At 48.1% G+C, this 20,000-nt stretch overlaps 1 protein-coding gene across 8 annotated transcripts in view; it reads left to right on the forward strand.

Annotated features, from left to right (window-relative positions):
- lrch1 (leucine-rich repeats and calponin homology (CH) domain containing 1) overlaps positions 1–20,000 on the forward strand; it is a 112,444-nt gene that overhangs the window by 65,053 nt on the left and 27,391 nt on the right. For 4 of the 8 annotated variants that reach the window (XR_013502698.1, XM_078262700.1, XM_078262702.1 and 1 more), the window contains exons 14-18: positions 5,793–5,865; positions 8,269–8,391; positions 16,893–17,002; positions 18,356–18,493; positions 18,676–18,753. Coding sequence is in view for 7 of the 8 variants with exons in the window: in XM_078262700.1 (XP_078118826.1) it covers positions 5,793–5,865; positions 8,269–8,391; positions 16,893–17,002; positions 18,356–18,493; positions 18,676–18,753 (522 nt within the window). In the remaining variant the exon portion in view is untranslated. The remainder of the gene's footprint in view (positions 1–5,792; positions 5,866–8,268; positions 8,392–16,892; positions 17,003–18,355; positions 18,494–18,675; positions 18,754–20,000) is intronic. The other 4 variants (XM_078262701.1, XM_078262705.1, XM_078262703.1 and 1 more) reach the window with 3 other exon arrangements.

Below are 20,000 nucleotides of genomic sequence, written 5' to 3' on the forward strand. Positions count from 1 at the left end.
GTTTCTCCTCAGGCAACAATGGCGAAAGCCTCGGCGCCCGCTTTACCATGAAAAGCACGTGAAATATGACAGCTACAAGAAAGTGAAAACAGTTCAGTGGCTGGTAGATTTTGGAATCCAGCCGCCACAGTGGTAGCCTGGTCCTACCAGACTCTGGTCCATTAGCCTGGTCCTATCAGACTCTGGTCCATTTGCCTGGTCCTACCAGACTCTGGTCCATTAGCCTGGTCCTACCAGACTCTGGTCCATTAGCCTGGTCCTACCAGACTGGTCCATTAGCCTGGTCCTACCAGACTCTGGTCCATTAGCCTGGTCCTACCAGACTCTGGTCCATTAGCCTGGTCCTACCAGACTCTGGTCCATTAGCCTGGTCCTACCAGACTCTGGTACATTAGCCTGGTCCTACCAGACTCTGGTCCACTAGCCTGGTCCTACCAGACTCTGGTCCATTAGCCTGGTCCTACCAGACTCTGGTCCATTTCATTGGTCCAGAGAGTCTGGCCTCTCTCCATTGACAAGTGTTAACTTCCTTGAAGGAAGGTACTCTGTTTGAAGTTAAAACTATTGGATCTGCCCAGAGCCACTCTGGATCTGCCATAACCAATCGCTAACGTTTGGTCGTGACGTCGGCTTAGCATCGCTAGCGTTAGCCTTAGCCAACTCCTTCACCACTAACGGAGCGAACTGGAAAACCAAACTGCTCCCGAACCCCGTGGGGAGGAGGGCCACAACATCACGGCCACCAACACAACTCAGCAAAGATTGTTCTTGCTCTGGCTTTAACTTCTGGATATTCGGCAGCGTTGCCACAACGGACCGAATGGCTTCGCTCGCATCTTTCCCCGCCGCCATTACGGAACTACAACTCAAACTAGCGCACGACCTCAACGTCATCGTTCTCAGCCCCTCCCTCTGTTCGCTGATTGGACCGGTAAACATTTGACCGGAGAAAACCCACGACTATACCGCAAACCCAGACGGAGTACTGAAGGGAAATGAAAATTGAGTGGAAGTACATATGAGGGCGGAGCCAGGCTACCACAGTGTCAGGTGAACGAGAAAAGTTCATTTCCATCCCGGTGCAGTTCCCCAGGGCCACATTTTGCGTCATATTGCCGTCCGCAACCCGACTGCGCTGAACGCAAGAAGCATGAAACACGTTTTAGTCACATCCAGTGCTGTAGTACGCAAGTCCGGTCTCAAGAAGTTTGTCTTGTCTTGGACGCCAAATATTGGTTGTTGGTCTCGACAATTCTCTGCAAAATATGCTGTTTTTTTTTTTAATGTAACTTCCTTCTTCAAAATGAAACCAATGGCTGAAGCACGCTTGTTCGGAAAACTGCTTTTGGTTTATTTCCAAATCCATCTTAGAACAGGCGTTGACATTGGTCGCCTGGTACCCGCCAGACATATTCCTTTTTTTTCTGTCTCGGTCTGTCTCTCATTTGGTCTCATTGACTTGGACCTGAACCTCCTTTGGACTCGGTTTAGACTAGTCCTGGTCTTGGACTTGTCTTGGACTCGACAATGGTGGTCTTGACTACAGCACTGGTCACAACTAATACCTATTCAATATCAAATAACCTTCCATCAATTAATCATGTGATCATTTAGCCTATAAACTGCCCAACAAATGGCAAATGCCGGTCACGATTCAGTGACCTGTTTCATTTTCTGGGTCAACAGTCAACAAATCCAAATGTATTCCGTGTATAAAAAGGCATCTGCAGTCATGGCTGTCAGTTTCAGAGACCTATTAAAATCGTGCACACATGGCTTTAAATCTAGTTGCTGTCGTGCACTTCAATACATTTTCCTTGAGAAGAATACTCGCGTGAAAGAGATCATCAAGTAGGTCCTTTGTGTCTTTGGAAATGTAAAGCCTTTAAGTAATGTAAGTGATAAAGCAACGATTTAAGGTCATTTAAAAGCCTAAACGTTTGATGCGTTCTGTAGGAAGGTCGCTATGAGTTCCAGAAGAAGAGACAGATGATTCTAGAGAAGGCCAGGTTTGAGGCCCAGCTTGCATGCCGGGAGTATGAATGGCATATGTCAATCAAGGTAAAGGTAGCACCAGACCGCTGGATCTAGGCTTTGTCCCGCCCATCAGAGACCCTGTTTACACTCAGTTTCAAAATGTGTTTAGAGCTGCCAACTCGGAGTCGATAAGTCGGCTAATCTGTTGTTTTGGTTTTAAGGTACGTGTCCATATACATGTTGGCTTCATGGATGGGATCGCCCCGCTCCCCAGCACTGCACGCTAGAGTTTCTCTTCACTGCAACCGGTTTCTCTTCACTGAGAGGAGAAGAATTGCTTTTTGACAGTGAAAACGCAAAATAACGTTCCATTGTTTAACAAACTGAACGGGACTCCTTGGTGGAACGCATTTTAGAGCATTGGCGCCAAGGCCCCTGGGACTGCACCAGGCTTTGAAACCAATTTAACATAGTGCCCAAACAGTGGCATAACAACTTCTCTGTCCGTCACGCAAAGCCCTCTGGCCCTAAAACACTCCTTCCTTGTCCATGTCACAACCCCCACGAAATGACTCGGTTCACTGTCAGAATCGGATCCATTCGGTCCAATAACATTCGGAAAAGCCTAGAAGATCCGCACAAATATATCATTTCATCCCCATTTAACTTAGCGGAGCGCTAAACGGTGAGCAGCCGGCTCGACCGGCGGAGGTCTCTGGTGCTCCTGCTCTATGGGCCACACAGTGAGGGAGCAGCGGCGCTCATCCGGGTCATTGTGTATGTGGAAGTTTAACTTGACTTCATGCGCCACTGAGCAACTCTCGGGAATGAACGGAGCACCGACTCGAACGCTGTATCCAGGTTTTATTATACATCCATGGTTGTCGCCAAAACAACCACCAAGTCCGGTATTGATGACCCATTTTCCTGTTAGATCATTGTTGGGACGCATCCGGATGATGCGTGGATTCGAATACCAGTGAAGCCGTATACCGAATCCTACTCCCAGTTTTTACCCGTACCTGAAGTTGCTGCATTCTGGCTGCTGTCTGTAGATTCCTTCATGCTCAGCTCGTATTCTTCCAGATGTTTCATACCAGATGTTGTAACAGCGGTGATGTTGTGTATTGTTTAGGGTCCTCGCCACCACCAGACTAATCAGCATTGCAGATTGAACATGTAGCTGGACTTGAATGGCCTTCTTTTGACTGAAAGTACTGCCAAACAACACTTTTTCTGCTCACCAGTTCCATTTCCACTTCCTCTCAGCCTGCTGCATTGAGCGCTCCACCTACGTAAACACCTTCCCGTAATCAACGGCGCCGTCGTTACGTTGACCAGCGTAGCGCGAGGAGTGCAGGCGTAGGGTTCGGTTTGGTGGGACAACCGAACCCCTTCAAAAAGCCCAATATTCGGCCGAATCCAAAGCCAAATCCTTCATTCGGTGCATCCCTGGTTCTTGGGACACATCAGGACGTGTTAGCGTTTACACGACAGAAGATACACGGTCAGATGCTTGGCAGACGACCTTGGCGAGTGGTCTGACTGATCGAAACACGACGCACCAAGACGGTTGGTCCTTTAGCGCCGTCCACCTGTGATCCAAGACGCATTTTAAAACCAAGTGTAAACAGGGCTGGAGTGAAACCGTGAACTCACCGTTGTGTGTCTGTTTGCTGTGAGCGAATAAACCCCGCTGAGCTTCCACATGTGTCACACTTCATCTGGCAGCAGGTTTCACACGTGAACAGGGTACAAATATGTTTGATTTTTTGTTGCTACACGTGGGTCCAAACGTTCCACCAGTCACTCCAAGTTCTTGAGAAACAGCTTATTTGTTTAAAGTAAGTCCATTGTAATAAACTGCTGGCTGGTGAATTGGCTCGATGGTGTTTTAAGCCCCCAGCGTCTCCTTCCATGCAGCGATGCGACCGTTGACTTCAAGGCATCGAACCCTAACCCTAACCCTAACCATACCCATTGCCTAATCCTAATGCCTTCCAGGCAGCGCTGCCTTGAAGGAGATGTTGGGGGCTTAAAACACCGATTAACGGTGAATTGACAGTCTTGCATGTCAGTGTGTGAAGAGTTCATCTGCAGTGGCTGATCTGTGACGTCCATCAGTGTCCTGTCTGACGATAACCGTGGATCATTTTGTATTTGATTCTGCCTGGTAGTCTTGTGTTACTTAAACAGAAATAGACTCTGGTGAGTTTGGTGATGGTGATTTCTGGGGTCTTCCTCTTTAACTAAAAGGTCTATCTCTGTAGGGATCCTTTCCATAATGTTGTCAGACACTGAGAATAATAATCTGAGTCTGTCAGCGGCAAAAACTGAACTTTTAGTGGACGTAAACTGACGGTGCACAATTGCCCAATAACTTACATCAGTGTTTCTCAAACATTTTCGGACCAAGGACCACTTACACAATAAAAACAAAAACTCACGGACCACCTAACTGCCATTTATCTCCAAAAACAACAGGCCTCCTGCTTCAAATTACAGCCAAAGTACATACAGTTTTTAAAAACAGCTGACTCACACATTCTCTCTGTTGCCATCTTTTACATAACATCCAAATCCAATATCCAAAGCGACTTCCAATTGCTATATATGTCAGAGGTAACACGCCTCTGGAGCCACTAGGGGTTAAGTGTCTTGCTCAACATTGGTTGATGTATCGCAGTGGGAATCGAACCCGGGTCTCCCACACCAAAGGCACGTGCCATATCACTAGCCATCTTAATGATGAAGACCGGTGCTGCTTATGCTGAGATATCAGGGAAGCAATGTCTTGTCAGTTACCAGTAACCGTCAACGTTATTCCTCCGTATTTCCTTCAGATGTCACGCTGATCATTTGTGACCTAAGTTGGAGGCGTTGCTGCAAAACGGTCGGCTTGCTTGAAGTCCGACAACACAGAAAAAACACATCTGTGCTCCTCGTTGTTAGGCTTTGGAGTCGCTCGCAGAAAGTTTGAGAAACACTGTTTTAAAGTAAAAACAGGATATTTTACCGTACTATATGTACTATATGTACTCGCAGAACACAATTACCGCTCGTTTCGGTCTTGCATAATACTGGATTCATGTCCACAAAAACATGGGAAAATAGGGTCCAGGTTAAATAAACCCAAAGTTTTTCCTTTAAAGCACGTGTAATATAATTACATATAACAATACTTTTTGGCCCACCTAGTTTTTGATGCTTTTTCGAGGTTTTGTTTCTTTTTCTGAAGTTTTTTGTCACTTTTGATGACTCCTTTTTTGACGTTTTCACCAATTTTCCATACCTTTTTTTTCGGTGCTTTTTCAACGTTGTTTTTCGGTCTTTTTTGGCGCTTTTTTCTACGATGGCTAACTTACTTTTTTGCTGACTTTTTTAGGGCTTTATGTCGACCAAACTGTCAGCGAGAAAGATATATATGAGCCATGCTATAATACAGTCAAAGATATTAGACTTTCGTGGGAATAAACTCTGCATGTCTGGCCCTGGATGTGAGTCCTATTTCCGTAGTGAAGCTGAGTTTGACAGCCACGCTGTAAAGAGTGCTGACGCTGAATCAGTCTGCTGGTTGAAAGCTGAATGACGGTTAAAGACGCATGTGTTCACCTGTCACATGTACTTCTCTTTACCTCATTTCTCCGTGGAGTCGTTTGTGAGTCTGTGTGTCTTTGCAAAAAAACATCTCCCGTGTGAAGCACAGGACTCTGAATAATCCAGCATCTGTTCACTGAATTATACTTTTTCATTGTTTGTTATAATGAGACTTTTGAGTACTTATCCGTGCCGTTTCTGTCTCTCCGATGCCGCAGCGACATGACAGATCTCCAGCCAGCGGACATCCGTCCTTCTCCAGCCCCGTGTTTGGACTGAAGCCCCGCTCAGGTGAGTTGGTTGTGGGCTGAGAGGGAAGGTCGGACCCCTGGGCGACCAGACCCACTGGTTGAACCCCTGGTTAGTCTGGACAGTTTCATGCTGAGGAGGTGTCATTCATATGTTGGGTCGGTTGCTCATAAACGATGCCTTTTTGCCGTTTTTCCAAAGAATACACAGACGAATAGAATATTTAATGTTGTGTTTAATGTAGCTCCAGTTGGATCACAGTGTACCTGTCGAAAATGCCCTGAGTGAAGTCTGGGATTTAAAAGAATACAGACGTGATTTTGGTCGACATCTTTATGTCTTAAGCGAAATGTTACCAAAATATTAGCATCTATATGAAATATACTTAAAGTACCAATAGTGAAAGTACTCATTATGCAGAAAGGCCCCATTTCAGAACCATAAGTAATTGATTGAATGCACTGAGTTAACTCTCCACCACTGGACCATTTCTTCCCCACTTTAAAATGAAATGAAATCAACACCTGAGCCTTAAAAAAGTCTGTTTCCATGGCGGTCCAGGACTAAGATATGAGCGTGACCCTCTTGGATCAGGGCTAGTTAAACAGCCGAGTGATGGACTGCTAGCGTTACGTAGAATCGGCTCCAAGCTGCTTCATGGTCACTGCTTGTCTGCTGTGTCTGCAGAATCATAGCAAACTTCAGCCCCATGCTTCTTTCTTTTTATTTCATTTTATTTATGTTCCAGAGCGAGCAACCATCCAGCCTTTTCAGGGTTCAACAGTAAGTGTTGCCCGAAGGCCAGAGGCAATTAAAACACAATGTCGGGCACGTAAATATAACAAGCACCTTGTCCTGTTGGGGCGTCATCGTATCATAAATCACCGTCGGAGAACACCTGTTGAATGATTTGATTTGAATTTACCGTTGGCCAATCAAAACCACACACACACACACAGACAGACACACAGACAGACACACAGACAGACACACAGACAGACACACAGACAGACACACAGACAGACACACAGACAGACACACACACACACAGACATAGACACACACAGACACATAGACACACACACACAGACATAGACACACACAGACACAGACACACACACAAACACACAGATATAGACACAGACACACACACAAACAGACACACACAAAGGCAGACACACACACACACACACACACACACACACACACACAGATATAGACACACACACACAGACACACAAAGGCAGACACACACACACACACACACACACAAAGGCAGACACACACACACAGATATAGACACAGACACACACACACAGACACACACACACACACAGACACACACACACAGACACACACACACACACACACACACACACACAGACATAGACACAGACACACAAACAGGCAGACACACACACACACACACACACACACAGACACACACACACACACACACACAGACACACACACACACACAGGCAGACACACACACACACACACAAGGCAGACACACACACACACACACACACACACACACACAGACACACACACACACACAAGGCAGACACACACACACACACAGGCAGACACACACAGACACACACACACACACACACACACACACACACAGACAGACACAGACACACACAGACACACACAGACACACACACACAGATATAGACACAGACACACACACACACACACACACACACACACACACACACACACACACACACAAAGGCAGACACACACACACGCACAAAGGCAGACACACAATCAAGAGTTTGCATTTGACGCTTTTAAAAAAAAAAAACGTTTTTGGGTTTTTTTTCGCGCAGTTTGACAAGTTATTTTTTGTTTACGTTTTTCACCTTTTTTGACGTTTTTTTAATCTTCTTCCCAGGTTTAGTTTTTGCTGTAGGGCGCAGTAACAAAAGACCTCGGCCAAGTGGAGTTAGTTTCAGTGGAAACTAAAAGCTTACCGTTGAACCCTGCTCTGTGTTTGCTAACTGTTACCAGTTTGTGAGATGTTATGCTAACTGCTAATGACGCTAACACGATGCTAACAGCATGTCAGAGTGACCTGTAAAGTGAACTGCCACTAATCTTTGTTTTGTTTTTGTGCTGTGTTGTGTTACGTGTTGTCGTCTCCCCCTCTTCACATCTTTTCTTTTTCTGATATACGTGTCTTTCCTTCTTTTCTCCGTCTATTTTCTCCTCTCACTGTTCTGCTGCATGAATTATTTCCGTGACCTCCATCTGATCTGCCTGCCCGTGTGTCCCTCTCTCTGATCTCCCTGTTGTTATTCCTCACCGACCCCATATTTTCGGCATCTTTTCTCCCTGGTGATATTGCTGTCTGCCTTGCTGTACTTGGTTCGCCATCGGTTGCCCCCCACCTTCCTGCACTACACACTCTATACGCCCACTTCCTGGTCGTAGCCCCGCCCTCGCTGCCCTGCTCGCCCCCTCCTTCCTGTCTCGCCCCCTCCCTCCTCCCACAGGCCTCGCCCCTCAGTAGAGACTCGCCTCGTTGCCACGACGACGGAGGCGTGCTCAGCCGCGGTAGGTCCCCCGCTTCCTTAAACCTCGCCGGCCTCGGAGGCTGCGGAGTCAGACCAACACGCCAGGGCTCAGCCTCTCTTCCTAAAACTTCTCCACCAACAGAGAGCTTATTTGTTCATTTCTTTGTGTCCTCGACCAATCAGGTGGAGAGTTTGTCACCTGGGTCACCTGGGTCACACTCGGCTCTGTTTGGGTTTTTCTCTGTCCAACTGTTGTTGCCTCTGACAACCAGTTTCCCGTGTCCAGTTAGAGGAATCATTAGGGAAACAATTTAGGGAAATATGTGTATTTGAGTTTAAAAGTGTGTGTGTCTGTCTGTGTGTGTGTGTCTGTCTGTGTGTGTCTGTGTCTGTCTGTGTGTGTGTGTCTGTCTGTGTGTGTGTGTGTGTGTGTGTGTGTGTGTGTGTGTGTGTGTGTGTGTGTGTGTGTGTGTGTGTGTGTGTGTCCATGTTTACCGGGAGTACAGTATATTGTGGGGTCCCAACAGCTTTGTGGGGCCAAAATGCTGGACCCCACAAGGTTAAAGGTCTGTTTGAGGGTTAAGACTTGGTTTTAGGATTAGGGTTAGAATGAGGTTCTGGTTAGGGTGAGGGTAAGGGTTAAGGTTAGGCATTTAGTGGTGATGGTTAAGGTTAGGGTAAGGGGCTAGGGAATGCATTATGTCAATGACGGGTCCCCACAAAGATAGTGAAACAAACATGTCTGTGTGTGTGTGTTTGGGACCACACTGCTGTACTTTACACACACACACACACACACACACACACACACACACACACACACACACACTTTGATGCTCAACTAAATGTGTGTGCATAAAGATTCTGGAGCAGCAGGAGGACTTGGCATCTAAAATATGCAGTTTTTCTACTTTTGTTTTGGGGAGACAAATGACATTTGAATCTGGCAGAAGTTTTAGTTGTCAGTTTAATTTTAGCAGTTTTTTCCTCTTGTGTCACCTAGTTCTGCTTCTTCTGTCTGTACGGTGCAACAAACGTCAAACTAGCAGGCAACCAGAGGCCACATTAGGATTGTTTGATGTCTCTCCAAGTGTGTGTGTGTGTGTGTGTGTGTGTGTGTGTGTGTGTGTGTGTGCGCGTGGTGTGTGTGTGCGCGTGGTGTGTGTGTGTGTTTATTTTTAGCTCCTATATTTTAAGTGTTAGATAATAGTCCCTAAAGGAGTATACCTACTTCCACTGGAACTGAGTCCAAGATTTTAGATGGATCCCAGCCTTGTGTGTGTGTGTGTGTGTGTGTGTGTGTGTGTGTGTGTGTGTGTGTGTGTGTGTGTGTGTGTGTGTGTGTGGCTGTGTGTGTGTGTGTGACTGTGACTGTGTGTGTGTGTGTGTGTGTGTGTGTGTGTGTGTGTGTGTGTGTGTGTGTGTGTGTGTGTGTGTGTGTGTGTGTGTGTGTGTGTGTGTGTGTGTGTGTGTGTGTGTGTGTGTGTGACTGTGTGTGTGTGACTGTGTGTGTGTGTGTGTGTGTGTGTGTGTGGGAGTGTGTGTGTGTGTGTGTGGCTGTGTGTGTGTGTGTGTGTGTGTGTGTGTGGCTGTGTGTGTGTGACTGTGTGTGGCTGTGTGTGACTGTGTGTGGCTGTGTGTGACTGTGTGTGGCTGTGTGTGACTGTGTGTGACTGTGTGTGTGTGTGTGTGACTGTGTGTGTGTGTGTGTGTGGCTGTGTGTGTGACTGTGTGTGTGTGGCTGTGTTTCAGTGAGTTGGTCCATAAAAGGCTCTGATACGTTGCAGGCCGTTGGCAGCGACTGTGAGCCGTTGAAGTGTTCACACGCTCACGATAAGAACTTCTGAACGTTAACAAATCCCCTCGCAGACCTCCAGAGACTCTTTCAAACCACAGCACAATACATCTGCGTTTCATTTGCATGTCCAGTCAACCCTCTGACAGCAGACTCGTCGCTCAATCAAAACACTGCAGTGTGTACTAACATGGAGCCAAGTTGTGTTCTTTAACCCTTTTATATTTTACAGTTACTGTTTTCTGTCACATGGTTTATAGATCTCGACATTTCCCACCGCACTTGAAGGCAGCTTCATTTCACGGGGAGATAAAAAAAAGAGACGGAGAGACTGAGGAAATAGTCAGCTGTTCCACAAACAAACTCCCGGGCAGTTCAGAGCTTGTGTTTGGGGTTTTAAAAACGTTCTTGTGGCAGAGATAGAGGCAGTGATGTTTCCTGTTTCCTGTTTCCTGTACGGGACTCTCACAACGCCTCAAACCACACCGACAAGTCTGTTCGCCGGTTACACTGACCAGAGATCAGACTTGTTGGTGTGTTTTGAGGCGTTGTGAGAGTCCCGTACAGGAAACAGGAAACAAGAAACATCGCTGTCTCTATTGCTGCCTCTATTGCTGCCACATGAACGTTTTAAAACACCAAACACAAGCTCTGAACTGCCCGGGAGTTTGTTTGTGGAACAGCTGACTGTTTCCTCAGTCCCTCCATCTCTTTACTTTTTTCTCTTTCTCTGGTTCAGATGCACCAATCAGGGCCAGGGGGCGTGTCTAACTGTTCAGATGCACCAATCAGGGCCAGGGGGAGTGTCCAACTGTTCAGATGCACCAATCAGGGCCCGGGGCGTGTCTAACTGTTCAGATGCACCAATGAGGGCCAGGGGGAGTGTCCAACTGTTCAGATGCACCAATCAGGGTCGGGTGGGGGTGTGTCTAACTGTTCAGATGCACCAATCAGGGCCAGGGGGGTGTCTAACTGTTCAGATGCACCAATCAGGGCCAGGGGGTGTCTAACTATTCAGATGCACCAATCAGGGCCAGGGGGAGTGTCCAACTGTTCAGATGCACCAATCAGGGCCAGGGGGTGTCTAACTATTCAGATGCACCAATCAGGGCCAGGGGGGGTGTCTAACTGTTCAGATGCACCAATCAGGGCCAGGGGGGGGTGTCTAACTGTTCAGATGCACCAATCAGGGCCAGGGGAGGGTGTCTAACTGCGTGTCAATCACTGCTCATGCACACGTATTCATTCTCCTTTATGGGGGGAGGGGCTTAGGAGACCGTTTCGGGCTTCAGCAGAAAGGGGGGGAGGGACTGAGAAGTTGTCGATGTTCAAATGTTTTGGCTAAGTCCTGGATCTTCCCAACACTACCTACGGTACCTTTAAGTACGGTCGGAAATGTCGAGGTCTATAATCGACCTAACTGAAAACAGTACCAGTGAAATATAAAGTCTACTTGTGCTACATTTGGGAGCTACAGAACACACCGTTTCAGTGACACTCCCACCGTGTTTTCTAGCACGAATGGGCCCTTAACGTACCAGGAGTGCATCATAATATCTTTGCCTGCTGTCACTCATTATAATAATATTGTATTAGCATTGAAACTACCGTAACTTAGCTCAACCAGGGTGCTGTTTGCTTTGCCTGAGTCTACAGAGTCACGTCCCACAGCTACGGTGGCCCTGAAGTGCAAATCACAACAGCAAATAGAAAAATGCAACAGCAAACAGGAAAACACGACGGCAAACAGGAAAACACGACAGCAAACACGACAGCAAACAGGAAAACACGACGGCAAACAGGAAAACACGACGGCAAACAGGACAGCAAACAGGAAAACACGACGGCAACACGACGGCAAACAGGAAAATACGACAGGAAACAGGAAAATACGACAGGAAACAGAAAATACTGACGGTGCAAACAGGAAAACATGACGTGCAATGAAAATCACGATAGCAAACAGGAAAGATACGACGGTAAACAGGAAAACACGACGGCTGTTTGTTTTCGTGTTTTCCTGTTTGCTGTCGTGTTTTCCTGTTTGTTTTCGTGTTTTCCTGTTTGCTGTTGTGTTTTCCTGTTTGTTTTCGTGTTTTCCTGTTTGCTGTTGTGTTTTCCTGTTTGCTGTCGTGTTTTCCTGTTTGCTGTCGTGTTTTCCTGTTTGTTTTCGTGTTTTCCTGTTTGCTGTCGTGTTTTCCTGTTTGTTTTCGTGTTTTCCTGTTTGTTTTCGTGTTTTCCTGTTTGCTGTTGTGTTTTCCTGTTTGCTGTTGTGTTTTCCTGTTTGTTGTCGTGTTTTCCTGTTTGCTTTCGTGTTTTCCTGTTTGCTGTTGTGTTTTCCTGTTTGCTGTTGTGTTTTCCTATTTGCCGTCGTGTTTTCCTGTTTGTTGTCGTGTTTTCCTGTTTGTTGTCGTGTTTTCCTGTTTGCTGTCGTGTTTTCCTGTTTGCCGTTGTGTTTTCCTGTTTGCCGTCGTGATTTCCTATTTGCCGTCGTGTTTTCCTGTTTGCCGTCGTGTTTTTCTATTTGCGTCGTGTTTTCCTGTTTGCCGTCGTGATTTTCTATTTGCGTCGTGTTTTCCTGTTTGCCGTCGTGTTTTTCTATTTGCGTCGTGATTTTCTGTTTGCGTCGTGTTTTCCTGTTTGCCGTCGTGATTTTCCTATTTGCGTCGTGTTTTCCTGTTTGCCGTCGTGTTTTTCTGTTTGCCGTCGTGATTTTCTGTTTGTTGTCGTGTTTTCCTGTTTGTTGTCGTGTTTTCCTGTTTGTTGTCGTGTTTTCCTATTTGCTGTTGTGATTTGCACTTCAGGGCCACCGTACACATCAGACCAGTAACGCCTATTAGCGCATTAGTTAGAAGCAATCGCTCATCTGTTCAGATTAGATCTTTATTTTCCCACAACAAGTCTTCAGTCTTCTGAATATTTACCCTTTTTGTTACCCAACAGTTATCTTTGAGTTTCTCCGGTAACGGAACTAGTTCATTTCTTAAATCGGTGTTTCTTTGAGACGATATCTGGCTGTTTGCTGTTGCAGTGATGCGAACAGAATCAATTAAGAAGAAACGCCGTGTGTGTGTGTGTGTGTGTGTGTGTGTGTGTGTGTCTGTGTGTGTGTGTGTGTGTGTGTGTGTGTGTGTGTGTGTGTGTGTGTGTGTGTGTGTGTGTGTGTGTCTGTGTGTGTGTGTGTGTGTGTGTGTGTGTGTGTGTGTGTGTGTGTGTGATAAGATTATGACTAATGGTCTATAATTGGTTCAGGCCTTCAGGGAGGATGAAATCACAGGAACTGACACGCTCACAACATCACTGCTGACCTCATTAACAGCCAATCATCACCTTCTGTGTGTGTGTGTGTGTGTGTGTGTGTGTATGTCTGTGTGTGTGTGTCTGTGTCTCTTTCTGTGTGTGTGTGTGTGTGTGTGTGTGTGTCTCTTTCTGTGTGTGTGTGTGTGTGTGTGTGTGTGTCTGTGTGTCCGTGTCTCTTTCTGTGTGTGTGTGTGTGTGTTTGTGTGTGTGTGTGTGTGTGACTGTGTCTGTGTGTGTGTGTGTGTGTGTGTGTCTGTGTGTGTGTGTGTGTGTGTGTGTCTCTTTCTGTGTGTGTGTGTGTGTGTGTGTGTGTCCATGTCTCTTTCTGTGTGTGTGTGACTGTGCCTGTGTGTGTGTCCGTTTCTCTTTCTCTGTGTGTGTGTGTGTGTGTGTGTGTGTGTGTGTGTGTGTCCATGTCTCTTTCTGTGTGTTTGTGTGTGTGTCTCTGTGTGTATGTGTGTGTCTGTGCATGTGTGTGTGTGTGTGTGTGTGTGTGTGTGTGTGTGTGTGTGTCTAAAAGAGTGTTCATTTTGACCCAGGAGGACAACAGAAGTGTCAAAGAAATGCCAATAAACCAGAGCACGTTTTCCTCCCATCCCAGAATGCTGTGTGGACTAACCAGACCCTCCTCCGCAGCGCCGTGGAGGAGGGTCTGGACATGTGTAGTTATCTAAAGAGCTGGTCGGCTACAGAGCTGTGAGGATTGTCAGCTGTAGAGGCTCACAGGATTAACCCTTGCGTTATCTTCCAGTCGACTATGCGACTTTTTGTTTTTCAGGGTCCAAATGTTGACATTTTTGTCACTTTTTTCAGAAGTTTTTGTCATGTTTTTTCTGCACTATTGAGACATTATTTTTTCGTCAAATGCTATTGAATTGAACCCTCAAATTCAATGAAAGTAGTGAACTGATTATTCTTGTTTACCTGTGAAGAGCGTTCACATGATGGAACTATCCAACCTTTTTGGGGTTTTTTTTGAACTGTTGGTTGAAAGAAACCCACAATTCTCATATAGAAACTTTTAGAAAGTGGGTCAAATTGGACCAGAGGACAACAGGGGAGTTAAAAAACATTCCCATCCTGCAGACGTCACGTCTGCTGCTCTCCACAACCTGAGATGGACCCACCCACTGTGGAGAGCCTGTAGCTCCCCCCTGTGGCCAGTCAGAGGAACTACACAGATAACGAGCTGTTCTGGTGCAGCACCCAAGCCGTTTTGGCCGACACCTGAAGCCAAATTAATGTAACTAAAAGACTTTTCTCAGATCTAATGATCGTAGTCGGTTCCCTACGGACTGTTTTTTAGCCACTTTTGATTGTTATTTATTATCTGCTCTTGCTTTTTCCAACGTTTTAGAAACAGATATGGTGATATTAAAGGTCCAAAATAAAGATGCTCTGGTGTGTGTGTGTGTGTGTGTGTGTGTGTGTGTGTGTGTGTGTGTGTGTGTGTGTGTGTGTGTGTAGGACCTTTACTACTCTGATTGTACAGCACTTTGGTCAACTGTTTTTTGAAGAGCTGGGATGTAACCCTGGCTGTGAGCGTATTGTTTAACACGGCCAGTTGTTTTTTTTAAACGTGCCTCATAAGTACATTTGGATTGGATGGATTCGATTGTAGTTGAGTATGTTTACACTGTGGTGTTGGTACTTTAACAAAGCATTATCAGCAACGTTAATGGATACGTGAGGGGAAGTCATCTCACCCTCGATGTCTTTGGTTGTTTTCTAAAAACAAAAAGACTTTAGAGCTGGTATCAGCCAGAATTGAAAGCAGCAGGTTTATCGGATTATTTTCTATGAACACAATCTCTTGCCGTAGTGACAGTAACACGGAGGTTTTAATGCAGCCAGCCAGTCAGTCAGTCCGTCAGTCAGCCAGTCAGTCAGCCAGTCAGTCAGTCAGTCAGCCAGTCAGTCAGCCAGTCAGCCAGTCAGTCAGCCAGTCAGCCAGCCAGCCTTCAGCCAGCCAGTCAGCCAGCCAGTCAGCCAGTCAGTCAGCCAGTCTTCAGCCAGTCAGTCAGTCAGCCAGCCAGTCAGCCAGCCAGCCAGTCAGCCAGTCAGTCAGCCAGTCTTCAGCCAGCCAGTCAGCCAGTCAGTCAGCCAGCCTTCAGTCAGCCAGCCAGCCAGTCTTCAGCCAGCCAGTCAGCCAGCCAGTCAGTCAGCCAGCCAGCCAGTCAGTCAGCCAGTCTTCAGCCAGCCAGTCAGTCAGCCAGCCAGTCAGTCTTCAGCCAGCCAGTCAGTCAGCCAGTCTTCAGCCAGCCAGTCAGTCAGTCAGTCAGTCAGCCAGCCAGTCAGTCAGCCAGCCAGTCAGTCTTCAGCCAGCCAGTCAGCCAGCCAGCCAGTCTTCAGCCAGCCAGTCTTCAGTCAGTCAGCCAGTCAGTCAGCCAGTCTTCAGTCAGCCAGTCAGTCAGCCAGTCTTCAGTCAGTCAGCCAGTCAGTCAGCCAGTCTTCAGTCAGTCAGTCAGTCAGTCAGTCAGTCAGTCAGCCAGCCAGTCAGTCAGCCAGCCAGTCAGCCAGCCAGTCAGCCAGCCAGTCAGCCAGCCAGTCAGTCAGTCAGCCAGCCAGCCAGCCAGCCAGCCAGCCAGTCAGCCAGCCAGCCAGCCAGTCAGCCAGCCAGTCAGTCAGCCAGCCGGCCGCCCTAACGCGTTGATGAACTCCCTCCACATGAGCGCTCCGGTGACAAAGCCGGAGCTAAAGGGGACTGAGATGCGTGCGTGTGAACGCCGCACTTACGTAAGCTTTCTCTGCATCTTTTATGGCAGAAAGGCTTTTTCTGTGTCAGGAAGTCGTTACTGTAAATGTATGTGTTGCTTTGCATCCAGCTCAACAGCCGACTGAAGCTGTTCTCTCTCGTTCCTATCAGCCAGGGTCGGCTGACCTCTCTGTATGATGCAGTACGGAGGGGATATTTATTCAAATAGGGCTGGGCGATATGGAGAAAATCAAATGTCACGATATTTTTGACCAAACACAATGACATCAAACAGAGCCATAATATCATTCAGTTCAAAAATAGATCAAAGACATCATTACTTGACCAATACAGAAAGGAATAGACGAAACATAGGAATGGGATTGTTATTGTAAGACCTGAAAGACTGTTTGCTGTATCTGCATATCTATTTGTTTTGTAATAATATGATTTTGTGAAGTAGGGGCGGGACCTAATAAGCTGTATGCTTCCATCTGCTCCTTCTCGAACTTATCCTTTTTAATTGTTTATTTTCTGGTCTTTGGTCACAAAGCCAAGTTAAAATGTGAACTGATTGAAAGAATGAAAGTGAGATGAATCGTCTCTCTCTGTCCGATGCGTTGTGTTCGTTTCAGAGGCGTCGCTGTGATTCTCCTCGTGCGTGCGGACCCCGGTTGTGTTGCCGGTTAACTGTAAACGCTGTCTCCGTTTAACGCCGCCCGTCTTCTTCTTCTTCTGCTGTTCGCTGCAGTGTTCCTGCGGAGCCACAGGAGTCTGGAGTCGGTCGATCCTCAGTTCACCATGAGAAGAAAGATGGAGCAGCTGAGAGAGGAGCTGGAGCTCACCGAGCAGCTGAGAGACGTGAGACACGCTGCTCACTGTGTCTGTCTGTATGTCTGTCTGTGTCTGTCTGTCTGTGTGTGTGTGTGTCTGTCTGTCTGTCTGTCTGTCTGTCTGTCTGTCTTTCTGTCTGTGTGTGTGTCTGTGTATATCTGTCTGTGTGTCTGTCTGTGTGTCTGTCCGTGTGTGTGTGTGTCTGTCTGTGTCTGTGTGTAAGTGTGTCTGTGTGTATGTCTCTGTGTAAGTGTGTGTGTGTGTGTGTGTGTTACGTTATGAAGCGACGTGATGAAGCGACGTGATGAAGCGACGTGATGAAGTGACGCTATGAAGCGTATCGTCATGAAGCGGCGTCATGAGCGACGCCATGAAGTGACGGATGAAGCGACGCGATGAAGCCGACGTGATGAAGCGACGCGATGAAGCGACGCTATGAAGCTGACGTGATGAAGCCGACGTGATGAAGCCGACGTGATGAAGCGACGCGATGAAGCGACGTGATGAAGCGACGCCATGAAGCGGACGTGATGAAGCGACGCGATGAAGCGGCGCCATGAAGCGAGCGTGATGAAGTGAGCGTTATGAAGCGGCGTCATGAAGCGACGTGATGAAGCGACGTCATGAAGCGATGTGATGAAGCGACGCTATGAAGCTTTATCGCAGACGGCGTACGCCATGAAGCTACGCCATGAAGCGACGGATGAAGTCGACGTGATGAAGCGGCGTGATGAAGCGACGCTGAGCGCGTGATGAAGCGACGTCATGAAGCGACGTGATGAAGCGACGTGACGAAGCGACGTGACGAAGTGACGTGAACAGCATATTTGTCCGTTGTTTATTTCTAAAGAAACACGACAATGTATAAAAGGCTCCATTACCTTGTAGCTCACGTTATGGCTCCGTAGCAGACGTTTTTATAACAATAGGCTAACGATTGGGTCATAACCACGAGACTTCCTGTCTCATAGTAGAGGAGTTACCGTATAGTACAGGAGAAGCTCTCAGGCAGTTTGGACTTCCATCAGCTGTTTAAGTGTAATGACTAATGTTAACTATCATTTTAGTGATCAATAATGAGCCTGTGTCTATGTTATCTCCTTACATATACCTACGCTCTCCGTCTCTGCTAGATTGGGAATGATTGAGATTTCTCTTGGCACAGCTACCAGAAGACTTCCAACTTTCAGACAGGTTGCTCACGTCACATCTACGTCTTCAAGCTCAGTTGGAGGCTGCTCAGTAACGCTCAGCCATCACCGGGAAAGAGCTTCTAACATCCTTCACTGGTCTCCGTCCAGAGACACGGGGTCTGCTGGTCCGTTATATAATGTCTATGGTTCTCACCCGTACCTGTCTGTGTTGTGGTTTCCTCCTCAGAGCATCGAGAGCAGACTGAAGGTGGTCCTTCCCGAAGACCTGGGCTCGTCTCTGATGGACGGCGTCGTGCTCTGCCATCTGGCCAATCACATTCGCCCGCGCTCGGTCGGCAGCATCCACGTCCCCTCGCCTGCAGTGGTGCGTCTCAGTCCTGACCTCTGACCCCCCCGAGATGAACATCCTTTATACTCTTTAAACTCGCTGATATAGTTTCTTTTTCAAACGAAGTTGAGTTGAAAAGAACAAAAAGTATCTTAGGCGTATTTCAGAAATTGATACCTTTGGTATAAATGCGGCGTTGTGTGACTTTGTGCTTCCAGCCCAAACTCAGCATGGCCAAGTGTCGGAGAAATGTGGAGAACTTCCTGGACGCGTGCAGGAAGATCGGCGTACCACAGGTAAAGACTTTTCTTTAATAAGCTCACCCTGAACCCTGTTAGTGCTCTGAACTGGGGGGCGTTTTCCACTCTGACTCAAACACAGGAAACAAACACAGGGGGGACAGGTGAGGGGGGAGAGGAACAGGTGAGGAGGGGAGAGAGGGACAGGTGAGGGGGGAGAGAGGGACAGGCGAGGGGGGAGAGGGACAGGTGAGGGGAGAGGGACAGGTGAGGGGGGAGAGGGACAGACGAGGGGGGAGAGGGACAGGTGAGGGAGAGAGGGACAGGTGAGGGGAGAGAGGAACATGTGAGGGAGAGAGGGACAGGTGAGGGGAGAGAGGGGAACAGGTGAGGGGAGAGAGGGACAAGTGAGGGGAGAGAGGAACATGTGAGAGGGGAGAGGGGAACAGGTGAGGGGGGAGAGGGACAGACGAGGGGGGAGAGGGACAGGTGAGGGGAGAGAGGGACAAGTGAGGGGAGAGAGGGGAACAGGTGAGGGGAGAGAGGGACAAGTGAGGGGAGAGAGGGACATGTGAGAGGGGAGAGGGGAACAGGTGAGGGGAGAGAGGGACAAGTGAGGGGAGAGAGGGACAGGTGAGGGGAGAGAGGGACAAGTGAGGGGAGAGAGGGGAACAGGTGAGGGGAGAGAGGGACAGGTGAGGGGAGAGAGGGGGACAGGTGAGGGGAGAGGGGGAACAGGTGAGGGGAGAGAGGGGAACAGGTGAGGGGAGAGAGGGGAACAGGTGAGGGGGAGAGAGGGGAACAGGTGAGGGGAGAGGGAACAGGTGAGGGGAGAGAGGGGAACAGGTGAGGGGGAGAGAGGGGAACAGGTGAGGGGGAGAGGGAACAGGTGAGGGGGAGAGAGGGAACAGGTGAGGGGGGAGAGGGACAGGTGAGGGGAGAGAGGGGAACAGGTGAGGGGAGAGGGGAACAGGTGAGGGGAGAGAGGGGAACAGGTGAGGGGAGAGAGAGGGACAGGTGAGGGGAGAGAGGGACAAGTGAGGGGAGAGAGGGGAACAGGTGAGGGGAGAGAGGGGAACAGGCGAGGGGAGAGAGGAACATGTGAGAGGGGAACAGGTGAGGGGAGAGAGGAACAGGTGAGGGGAGAGGGGAACAGGTGAGGGGAGAGAGGGACAGGTGAGGGGGAGAGGGGAACAGGTGAGGGAGAGAGGGGAACAGGTGAGGGGAGAGAGGGAACAGGGAGAGAGGGGGAACAGGGAGCGAGGGGGAACAGGTGAGGGAGAGAGAGGAACAGGTGAGGGGAG

Source organism: Sander vitreus, chromosome 11 (genome assembly GCF_031162955.1).
Source record: "Sander vitreus isolate 19-12246 chromosome 11, sanVit1, whole genome shotgun sequence".
Lineage (NCBI taxonomy): Eukaryota > Metazoa > Chordata > Actinopteri > Perciformes > Percidae > Sander > Sander vitreus.